At 32.7% G+C, this 12,571-nt stretch overlaps 1 protein-coding gene across 1 annotated transcript in view; it reads right to left on the reverse strand.

Moving 5' to 3' along the window:
• Positions 1-12,571, reverse strand: part of GRID2 (glutamate ionotropic receptor delta type subunit 2) — a 919,201-nt gene that overhangs the window by 400,559 nt on the left and 506,071 nt on the right. Inside the window, exon 9 of the mRNA XM_069098591.1 lies at positions 2,333-2,530. Within this exon, the coding sequence (XP_068954692.1) occupies positions 2,333-2,530 (198 nt within the window). The remainder of the gene's footprint in view (positions 1-2,332; positions 2,531-12,571) is intronic.

Genomic DNA, 12,571 nt, shown 5'->3' on the forward strand with positions numbered 1-12,571 from the left:
TAAAATTAAAGGGTTGCACTAAGTCATTATGAAGTCCTTCCTGGCTTTGAATCCTATAGATAGATAGTCAAAACATTTATTATGTGCCAGGCACTGTGCAGAGGAAATTTCACTATTGTTATCATTCAAGACATATGCCAATCAAACTAGAAGTGTGTTAAGTAATGTAATGTTCAAGAACAAGCTTTCATGGCTTGCCCAAAGTCAAAGAGTTGGTCAATTGCAGAGCAAGGATGAGAACACAATCTACCTTATTGTGTGCAAATGATCATTCTACTTATGCTTAGCTATTGAATGTACTTTAAATTCATTCTATGTTATAACTCCTCTTCCTTTATTTTAACAACTAGTGATCAGGCTTTAGTACTTCTATAGAGATAGACTGGTAGACAGGAAGAAAGGATAGGAAATATACTAAACAGGCTAGCATGGTTTGGGGAGAGAAGAGAAATAGGTTATATTTGAAATCAAGATTTCTTTTCTCTTTTTCACGAAGAATTTTAACAATAAATATTGCTTGTGTCCAAAATAAAATTTATAGAAGCTCTATTTTTTGTGGGGGTAAAAACCCAATAACTAAGGAAATGAACATCAGTTGAGAAATAAGTTGTGGTATATGAATGTGATGTAGTACTAATGTGCTATAAGGAGTAAAGAAATAAATGCTTTCAAAGAGATAGTAAGACATTTATGAACTGATGCAGATTAAAGTAAGTAGAAGAAAAAGAATAATTCACATAAGGACATTATTACAATACAAAATGAAGATTTTGATAAAGAAGAAAATGAGCAGAACCAGGAGAATAATTTGTACAACAATTCTGTAATGATGTACAACTTTGAAAGCTTTGATAACCATGATCCATGTGAGGACCATCCATGATTCCAAAAGGTCAAGAATGAAACATATGACATACTTCTTTAGAGAGAAGCGATATGAATTTAGGGTACAAGATGAGACATATGTATTTTCTATAGAGCCAATGAAAGAGTTTTGTTTTGATTGACTCTCTATGTCTGTTACAAGGGACTGATTATGCTTTTCTCTTTTTGTCCAATGGGATGAAAGGTTAGATGGAGTGAATTCTGTTAAAGCCAGATTTCTGTTAATTTTTTTTAAATACATGTATGTGTTTGGAGGACATACATTTGGAATGTTGCATATACTTTTGGACCAGGGCACTATTTTTGTTGATCTTACTGAATTGTTTTACTTTATTACAAAAGATCTCTCAATGGGGTTAATCTGTAAATGTTTGTAACGTGAAAAAAATGCATCAATAAAACTTCATTTAAAAATGATAGTCAAATCCCAATCAAGTATACAACAAAAGGGATTCTTCTGGGTGCTAAAGTTTCATATGTATTTCCCAGTGGTAGCTAACAAAACCTTCTTCACATAGATATATATTCAACTTTGGGAGAAGGAGACGGACATAACAAATATAATCACAATGCACAGAGAAGTTCCAAATTCCATATTAGTAAGTAGTTTCTATTCCATCTTTCTTTTTTTTAATAGCTAAAAAGTTGCAAAACCATATTTAAAAATTTTCTTTATTTTTACTATTTACCCTCTGATAGAGATACTCATCAAGGGTATAACATCTAGAATGTGGACAGGAGAAGAGAAGTACTAAAATGAATTATCTGAAAAAAAGGGATTATCAGTCAATAAAAAAATAAAAATTTGTAATTATATTCATCCAAGTTGACTTTTGTTTTAGAAGATAGTTTAACTTCATCATCTGCCACAAACTGGAGAAAATTGAGTTTCATTCATTTCAGTTCTATTAAGCAAACATTTATTTTTTGATCTACAGTTAGGGAGAAAAGTTAAGGTATTTCTATGCTTGCATGTGGCAATGAGGTGGCACAGTGGATTGAATTCTGGGCCTAGAGTCAGGAAGAATCATCGTCCTAAATTCAAATCTGGCTTCAGAAACCAACTAATTGATATTTGGCAAGTCACTTAACTCTGTTTGCCTCATTTCCTCAGCTGTAAAATGAGGTAGAGAAGGAAATGGTTAACAGTTCCAATATCTTGACCAAGAAAACCCCCAAAGGGGGTCATGAAGAATTGGACATGACTGAAATGATGGAATGACAAATGCTTCCATGTAGTTAAAGTGACTGACCAGTGCATCTACAAACTGAGTTTCAATATATTAGTCATTATCACTACTATAATCATTCACATAGCAATCTTTGACAATGTGTTACTCTCTAGAACAAAACCCTATGTGACCAGCATTATCTTTGTGGTGTATAAAATCAGCAGGAAATTATAGATACTATAGTTTTATGTACTTCTCAGGTACATAAGCCTTACCTTAAACACTAATTCTCCTACTAATCCATTCCAAGTACCATCTTCTTGGGGACTCCCATACTTATGATCTGGTGCAACATAAATTTCATAGTTAAAGCCCAGGTAATTAGATAAGGCATCCAGAACATCAATGGAGAAACCTTGGTATTTCTTCGGTTTACCCAAGACATTTTCTGACACCATCACAAATGGTTCTTCCTAAATGAAAAAAGAAAAGGAGAATATCTTAAGACCTGTGGCCCTGAAAAGGTACGATTTCATTTTCAGAGATTTCAAATGCAACATGATGATTGTTATTTTAATAATTCTATGAACTGAAATCAAGATAGTGATTAATGAATTATTAATGTCATCTGATTACTAAAGCATTTTTAACCAACTGATTTCATAGATATAATCAATCCTTGAAATCTTTTCCTAGATTTTACCATAACACATATTTGATACAAATATTAGTAAAAGTTTAAAGGTCTACAGTTCAGTCTCTTATCACCCAAAGACCTAGACAAACACCAAAAATTAAGACATAAGATTTGGAAATTTATAAAAATACTTTGTTTATTCTCATGAGATTTTTTGTGAGGATACTATATATATATATATAATATACACATACATTAGTATGTACATATTTGTACATACATATATGTATATATACATGTGTATATGTGTGTGAAAGGTTTTCAAAATAAATTTCACTTCAACAGGCTCCTTTTAACAAAGCAAGAAAAGTATATAAGAAGCATGTTTTAGAAAAAAATACACAAAAAAATCATCTTCAGTGGAAATTATTTGCTGAAAATTTAGTCTTCTGTATGTTTTTATATTATTGCGGATGTTATTGCAAATGTAGGTTCTACACAATTAAGCTTCAAGGTTTAATAATAATTGAAATTTTCAGTAAAGTTTTACAATGATTTATAAATGTAAGAAATTACATAAACCTTAACTAATATTCTAATATGTTTAAGTGATACCAAATTATCTAAATGAACAATGAAAAATTCAATCAGTCATCTGTTATTTTTAAAGCATTGTACCAAAGGTGTTGTTTTCAAATATCTCAACATGCCACATTGTGTAGGTAAGACTGACAGATGTTTCCACTTTTCATCTGACTGTTTGGCCATGATAGAGGCTAGTTGTGGTCTGCCCATTTATAGGAGCTAGACGTTGAGGTTTATCATTTAGATTATTTAGGATGAACTGATAAAAGGGTATCTATCTACATACTCCATTTATTCACTCATTCATTCACTTCAAGTTGTTAATTTTTAAATTCTTCAGTTTTAGTTTCAAATTTTCTTCCTTCCCCCACTCTTCTCATGCCTATATGAAGTTATACAAAACATATTTTTACATTATCTATGTCGCCAAAAAAAAGCAAGAAAGGTAAAGTGGGAAAATATGCTTCATTCTGCACTCAGAGTTCATAATTTCTCTCTCTAGAGGTAGATAGCATTTTTCATTGTCATACCTTTGGAATTGTTATGGATTGATAAGAGTAGATAAGCCTTTCACAGTTGATTATTGTTATAATATTGCTGTTACTGTGTATAATGTTCTCCTGGTTCCGCTCATTTCACTTTGCATCACCTTATATATATCTTCCCAGGTTTTTTCAAATTCAACCCCTTCATCATTTTTCATATGATAATGTTCCATCACAATCATATATCATAACTAATTCAGTCATTCCCTTTAATTTGAAATTTTTTCTACCACAAAGAGCTGCTATATTTTTTTGTTCATATATGTCTTTTCTTTTTCTTTTATCTCTTTGCATAGGTATAGTAGTGGTATTGCTGGATCAAAGGTTATGCACAGTTTTATTGCCTTTTTGGTATAGTTACAAGTTGTTCTCCAGAATGGTTGGAGCATTTCACAACTCTACCAATGAAGAATCGGTGTCCTTATTTTTCTACATCCCCTCCAGTAACTGTCATTTTCTTTTTCTATTATGTTAGTCAATCTGATGGGCTGTTTTATTTTGTATTTCTCTACTTATTAGTGATTTCAAGCATTTGTAAATGACTACTGATAGCCCTTATTTCTTTTTCTAAAATCTGCCTGTTCATATCCTTTGACCATTTATCAACTAGAGAATGGCTCTCATTTTTATAAATCTGGCACAGTTGCCTATATGAGAAATAAGACCTGATAAAGGGAATTTTAAAAATGTAATCCTAATGCACAGAACATGTAAATGCCCATGACTTATAATTTTGGGTACCTCTTTCTTACTCTATTTCAAGTATTGGCTCCTGGAAGAAGCATCTCTAACTCAGTTCTCTATGTCCAAGTTCTCTCCTCTGTCCAATAAATATTTTGTACTTTTCTCTAGTAACTCCAGAATGCCCCCAAAAGTCCCCTTTTAGTAGTTTCCATTGCAAAAAACACTACATTATAAGGATTCTCTTTATCTGATGGAAAAATGTGGGTTTTTCAACAATTTGAAAAATTGTATTAACATAAATTACTTTTGGGTAATCATTCTTAATATGGACTCTGTGAACACCCTCTTGTCTCTCTTTCTCTGTCTCTCTGGTTACTTTATTTCAATAAGATTGTTTCCTTTGTAATCTTATGTATTTTATTTTTCTATCTAAAAACTTTATTCTGAGATGGGGTTCATGAACTGCACCAGTTTGCCAAAGAGATTCATGACACAAAAAAATTTAACACTTCCCATTTTAGGTAATCTCAGTTACCAGAAGGTATTTGCTATTGTAACTAACACAAACCATAAGTAAGAACCAAAGCATTCTAGCATTGGGACATTCCTTTTAAATAATTTTGTCTAATCACAAGGTCAGATATTTGGAGTTACAAAGAACCTAAGAGAGCCTCTTGTCCAAACCTCTCATTTTACAGATGAGCCAAGTGAGGGTCTGAAAGAAATTAGGTGGTAACTGGTAAAGGTAGGACTGAAACCCAGGTTCCCTGACTGCAAACTCAACACTTTTCTCATTGTAACAAATCTAAATGATACAAAAGCCCTCTCCCTAAGACCTGTTCAGGCTGAATTATATTTCCTGAGGTAAAGAAAATTACATTTCCAGATGTTTGCCAAAAGGAATAATATTCCACTCCCTCTTTTGATGTGAAATGTATTAATTTTTAATTTTATTAGTCTTTTTAGAGAAATTCCTAAAATACACAAAGTGCTGTTTTCTTTTTAGAATGTTCATCTTCATTTAAATGATCAACTTCTAAGTCCAAATCCTTAGGCAATGGGAATTCCTTTACACAGGTCATTTGCCATGATCTAATTCTGCCTTTATATATTTCTGGAACTTGCTATAGGCTACTTTTTTAAACTAAAAATTCTTACATGAGAAGGAAAGACAATGGATTATTAAATTACAATTCTTTTGCATTTTATTTTTCTTAAAATTTTTGTTTGGTAGAAATTGAAAGAATCTACTGATTTCTACCTGAAAGAGATCCTAGGAAGAAAACTTACAGCAATGTCATAGCCAAGTTTCAAGATTCCCAGGTTTAAGAGAAAATACTGCAAGCAACAAGACATTAAAAACTGCAGAAAAACTATCAGGATTTCACAAGACTTAGCAGCTTCTGCACTAAAAGACCATAGGTCTTGGAATGTTATATTTTGATAAAGAAAGTAATTGGGGTGGTATCCAAGAATAACTTATCCAGCTGAGCATAATCCTGAATGAAAAAAATGAGCATTTGATAAACTGAAAGACTTTCAGGTATCTGCAACACAACAACAACAAAAAGAGATCTCAAAGGAAAATGTGATATAAAGGATTCAGAAAAATATAAGGGAATCATTAAAGATTAACTATAAGGCACTGATAACGGTGAAAAGGTTTACTTATAAATGAAAGTGTTATCAGTATTCTTAAAACTTATCATTACCAAGGTAGTGTGAAATAAAGGTTGTGACTGAGTTGTGTATAATTGGGGTGGTTTAGTAAGAGAAAGTAAAAAGGAACAACTAGCTCATAAAAATGGTGTATCAAATGAAGAATTGATATAGAGGAAATAAATAGGGGTGGAAGGCTGGTAATGTCAAAACCTTACTTTCATCTGGGTTGAAGAAGAGACAGTATACATATGAAGATGTACCTCTGAACTTGTAAACAGGCGAGAACACTGGGCGACATGGTAGGTAGGGTCTTTTAACGGGATGTAAAGAGTAAAATTAGGAAAGTGGGGAGAGAAGATAATGGAGAAATTAGAGAGATGAGTAAAATAAGGATTAACCTTCTTGTGAGTAATCTTTTATGTTTTATTTTAAGTAATAGTTGAGTTTCTGTAATCATAAAGCCTACTTCACGAGTGTGTTTCATTAATCCAACTAGTATATACATGCAAATATCTATGCATATTTGCTGATATATTAATAAAACAGAAAAATATAACAATCAATAATTAGATCAAAATTATAGGACCAAGAGTTAAAACTTTTTTTTTCTTTTTGGAAAGGGGAAGATCAGACAATTGGGGTTGAGTGACTTGCCCAAGGTCACACAGCTAGTTTTGTGTTTAGTGTTTGATACTAGATTTGAACTCAGGTCCTTCCTCAACTCCAGGGCTGATGCTCTATTAACTGCACCACCTAGCTGCCCTATCCTTTTTTTCTTTAGAGGCATAAAGACTGATTCAGACGAAAACACTAGGAGAAAAGGAATAGTAATCAAATGAACAATATTCCATGATAAAGATTTTTCTTTTACATGAACCTAACCAATATTAATAGCAAGCACTTTATAATTCACAAATCACTCTACATAGATTATTTCATTTGATCATCAAAACTACCCTAAAGACACAATTTAGGGGTAGCTATGTACCCTAAGGGCACCTAGGTCATGTGGTGGATAGAGCACTGGTTTCAGTGCCAGGAAGACCAGAGTTCAAATCTTGTCTCAGGTACTTATTAGGTGTATGACCCTGGGCAAGTTGCTTAACCTCTGTCTGCCTCTGTTTCCTCATCAGTAAAATGGAAATAATTATAGCCCCTACCTTTCAGGGGTGTTGTAATGATGAAATGAAATAATAATTGTAAAGCACATAGAATAGTACCTTGTAAATAGTAAGCACCATATAAATAATTTAGCTATTACTACTAATTCCTCAATCAATTTAGTCTTTATTTCTTTCATCTGTAAGATGACGTGCCTCTTCCAGATCCAATTTTCTGACCCTGTGAAGTATCACAGAGAGCATTATCCCTATTATCCAGATAAGGTCTGAAATTGAGGAGTTAAATAAATTGCCCTTGGGCTCACAACTCAATGTTATGTCTGGACCAAATCTCTTTAATGCTGAGTGCACAGCTCTTTCCACTCTAACAACCTGACTCTTGAGTTTTAAATGGAACTGGTTGGGGATTGAGTCCAAAACATTTTAGAATAATGAGGTGGCCCATTAGAGTGCTAGCCCTCAAATCAGGAAGTTTTGAGCTTAAATTCAGCCTCACATACTGTGTGGCCTTGGGCAAGTCACTAAGCCTCTTTTTTTTTTTACCTCATTTTCCTCAACTGCAAAATGAAGATAATTATAGCATCTATAATTAGGGTACTAGCAGGATCAAATGAAAAAAAAATTGTAAATCAGTTAGTACCATGCTAGGAACAGAATGGGTGCTTAAAAAATGATCTTTCCTTTCTTCCTGAAGAGGCAAGTTAGGTAGCACAGTAGCTAGAGAAGTGGACTTGGAGTCAGGGAGACCTGAATTCAAATCCTTCCACAGGACATTTACTAACTGTGTGACCCTGGTCAAATCCCTTAACTTCTGTCAGTCTTATTTTCTTCAGCAATATAATACAAATAATAATTATCTGCTTACAGGGTTATTAGGAGGAATAAATAAGATAATATGTATAAAGTGTTTTGCACATCTTAAACTACTATATAAATGCTAGTTACTATTATTAATGCTTCTAATCTTCAGCCAGGAGAGTGATAGAATTTACATAAACTAACCTTTTAAAATTGTCTTTCACTGACTAGATCCAAATGGCCATTAATAGGATGAGACTAAGATATTGAAAAGCTGTCCATTAAATGGAAACAAACTCCAGATACTTATTTGCTCATCATTTGAATTATACCTGGGCCTAAATTCCAGCTATAAATAAGGTTTTTTCAAGATGCCTATGGCTTATGAAATGGCAAAGATGTCACAGACCTGCTTAGAAAAAAAAAAGGGATTTTCAGGAGTTAATCATTTTCATATTAGTAAGGATTTATTCATATCACTTCTTATTAGCTGCTCATAATTCTGAATTTGTATTCAGCCACTTAAAAACACACATACAACCTTACTGCTAATTCTCTCACTGAGTTCTAACAGTGCTTGAAGCTTTGTATTTAATTCCCATTTTTATTTCAGATTTGTTAATATTGTTTGCTGGTGAGAGTCTCTCGCCTCCAATAAGAAGGAAAGAAAAAATAGCCCAAACAACTTTTCATCATCATATATCATCAAAAGTTAGAGATTTTGATATCTTCTTCTTTGCTGACTGTTAAAAACTGTCATTCTTTAAAATTTCTGCTTGCACACATAGAACTCAAGAGAAATTCAAGAGAGAAACTGCAGTATTTGATTCCCATCTCCCAACCCCCTCCCATGCTGCTGGGTGATAAAGAGGTTATCTTGATGAATTGAATGGACCTGTCTTTTGCTTAGTGTCTAGAAATGAGAAAAAATCCACTGTGATATATGCAAAATAAGTGACCAACATCCTTTGAGGACAGCGTCATCTTTCATAGAACACATCTGAGAACTAGAAAATTTTTCAAAGGGATTTAGGTAAAGTAAGGTAATAGGATTGGGAAGATTAGTCACAGTGGGGAGAAAACATATGAAACAGAAAAGTCAGCAAGTATAGTGGAGAGTATGATTGATTTAGAGTCACAGGCAAAGCAGTTAAACTCTCTGAGCCTCAGGCATTTAACCCTAAAAAGGGAGGGCTGGACTACATAGCTTCCTGTCTCTGTTCCAGGTCTAAGGTCCCGTGAGAACACAATCAGCTGAAATGAAAGGGATCTAGAGAAAGAAAGAATGAGAGAGAGTGACTATTGAGGATGGCTACAATGGCAGTAGCTATAGACATTTTTGAAAGGGTTTGTCCAGGAAGATTTCTTGTGAAACAAATCATTACAAAACATCATATTGAACTTAAGGGCCAACATTTTTCTAGTTTATTATTCACCACACAATGACTATTCATCACAAATGGTAGGGTAGAGTATTTGCAAATATTCACTCATCTTAACTTCCTTAAAGTAAATATTTATTCCAGATGCCTCTATTTTATTAACATTTACAAGTAAAATAAACCTTTAAATTGAAATACATTTTTGGAACTGGTAAGATTGACTCAAAAGAAAAAGGTTTAAGTAAATGAGATGTCTGATTTCTGACAATGATATCAAACTGTGACATTTGTATCATAATAGGATTAGAGAGAAAAAAACAGAAAATGAGAAAAAGTAGACTGGTAACATAGACAAAAGTAAATATGGGGGAATCGACAAACCTCCCCCCCCCCCAAATAATTTTTCTTTTTGAATAAGAGAAATGAAGTAACAATGAAGTGAATAAAACAAGGAATCAGAAATGTAAAAGGAACATTTCAATTTTCTTTCCTGGGGTCTTCCCTAGGATAAGTTTGGGAATCTTTTTCAGGGGCCTAGAAGGTTCTATAAGTCACATGCAGAATAAATTTCTATGATTACTTTTTCAATGAGAACATAGAGAAATTGTGTGCTCTTATGATTCAGCAAAGAATGATTCCTAAGAGATTTTCCCAAATTTATGTCTGCATTCAAGATGAGGTATCAAAAATATGACTCAAGAGATGGCAGATTGTAGCTTGAAGAGAAAGATGGTCACATTAAAAATCATGAAGTCTATGAGAAGAATGTGAGAAAAGGTGACTTTAGAAGGACAGTGTCTCCTTAAAATCTATGCTAGGCAAAAGTAGTGGTCTGTTGGAAATGACAGGTGCTCTCAGTAAGAAAGATGGTGTGTTTGATATTTATCCCATGGACATTCACTAAATGACAATTAGTATTAAAAATAACTACCATCTATAAAGATCAAGGGAAACCATCCCACTAACATTTTAAAACTGGAAAATCATAAGTATGGGAATATATTCACAAAAATGATGTTATCTCCAGGGAAACTGTAAGAATTTAGTTATTTTTCTTCTATACATATATAATGCCCATTAAAATAGATTTTAATAAGAAGTATTATACCACTTAATACTAGGGAGGGAGTGGGAGATGGAGGAGTAAGAAGAAAGGAAAACTTCCAAGTGTGCAATTTGCATAGGCAGTTCTAGTCACTATTTAGAGGGCATGTGAATTCATGTGCCCTTGCTTTAGTATGGATCCTTTGTTATATCAGTTTTATTATGGGATCTCAAGATCTGAAATAGTAGACCACATTTCTCAAAGATGTTCAATATTAGTTCAAGAACATTATCTTCTTAACAATCCATTTAAGAATCTCTCTCTTCAATTCTTTGTTACAGAATGTAAATAGAATATTCAGTGAACAGTATATTTGGAAAGCATAAATGAACTTTTTTCTTTTTGAATATTTCTCCTATTATTGTTGATAATAAACTCTATAAGAACAGGGACTATGCCTTATTTATTTATGTACTCTCCACAGCATATAGGAAATGCTCAATAGATATGCACTGATACGAATAAAAGCAAAAAATTGGTCATCAGAAAAATATGAAAGCTATTATTAAGATGCCAATCTTCATTTCAGATTAAATTAAAATAGACAAATATCTTTAACAACTCAAATGTGATACATATGAGTATATATGTACATATATTTATAATATCTCAAAATGAATCTTTAGTTATACAATTATGACATCCATGTTAAAAGTCCTACACTAAATATTAATAAAAATAGTGTTTTATTCAAATTCAGTTGTCTTATGATTAGTTAACATGATTTATCTGGACTTTGTATTTTTCTTTCTCCTCATAGCTTGATTTTAGAAATTTATCCTATGTGAAAAAATAAACTTTAGCTAAGTTGCAGGATATAAAATAAACCCACAAAATCATCTGCATATGTATATATATATATATATATATATATATATATATATATATATATAAAACAAAACCCAACAGCAAGATATAAAAAGAGAAATTCCATTTAAAGTTACTATACGCATTATAAAATATTTGGAAGCCTACCTGCCAAAGCAAACCCAGGAACTATATAAACACAATTACAAAACACTTTTCATACAAATGAGGTCATATCTAAATAAATGAAAAAAAACCATCAGTTGTTCATGGGTAGGCCAACCTAACATAATAAAAATGACATTTCTACCTAAATTACTTATAGTGACATACCAATCAAACTATCAAAAAATTATTTTATAGAGTTAGAAAAAGTAATAATAAAATTAATCTGAAGGGACAAGAGGTCCAGAATATCAAAGAAATTAATGAAAAGTAATTCTAGAGAAGGTGGCCTATCCATACCAGATCTTAAATTGTATTATAAAGCAGCAATCATCAAACAACTTTCTCCTGGCTAAAGAATGGAATGGTGAATTAGTGGAATGGGTTAGGTGCAAAGACAACGTAGTCCAATTACTATAGTAATCTACTGTTTGATAAACCCAAAGACCCCTGTTTCTGGCATAAGAACTCTATTTGACAAAACCTTCTTGGAAAACTAGAAAATAGTATGGTAGAAACTGGGCATAGACCAACATCTTACACCATTTTAATAGCAACCATACTGGCATATCCAAGATGGCTGCTAGCACGGGTTCTTAGATCTGATTTACTAGGAGAGATAACTATTTAAGGGGTCAACAATCTTTTTTTAATTACATACACTAGTTCAGGGGAACAAGTTCTCTGAACTTCAGAGAAAATATAGGCAGAAAAATAAAGACCATCATCCAGGGTTTCTAGGTGTCTGAGAAATTACCACAGATCAACAGATAGATGTCTGACCAAGGCAATACATATAGTTACCAGAGACAGAAGCACCAACATCTGGGTTTTTCAAAGCTGTGGGACTCCTTAACAGATACTCATGGTTTTATCTGGCCAAATCACAAGAATACTCTTCCAATGAATATGCCCCAAAGCAAAATGCTAACATCAGAGTATATGTACATATATATACACTTCTCAGAGGCAGAGGGCATCACAACCCTTATAACTCAGTACCTAACTAGAAATGAAGAAACG

This window comes from Petaurus breviceps, unplaced genomic scaffold, assembly GCF_028583685.1.
Source record: "Petaurus breviceps papuanus isolate PSGF00001 unplaced genomic scaffold, PetGlider_PUasm1.0 126, whole genome shotgun sequence".
Lineage (NCBI taxonomy): Eukaryota > Metazoa > Chordata > Mammalia > Diprotodontia > Petauridae > Petaurus > Petaurus breviceps.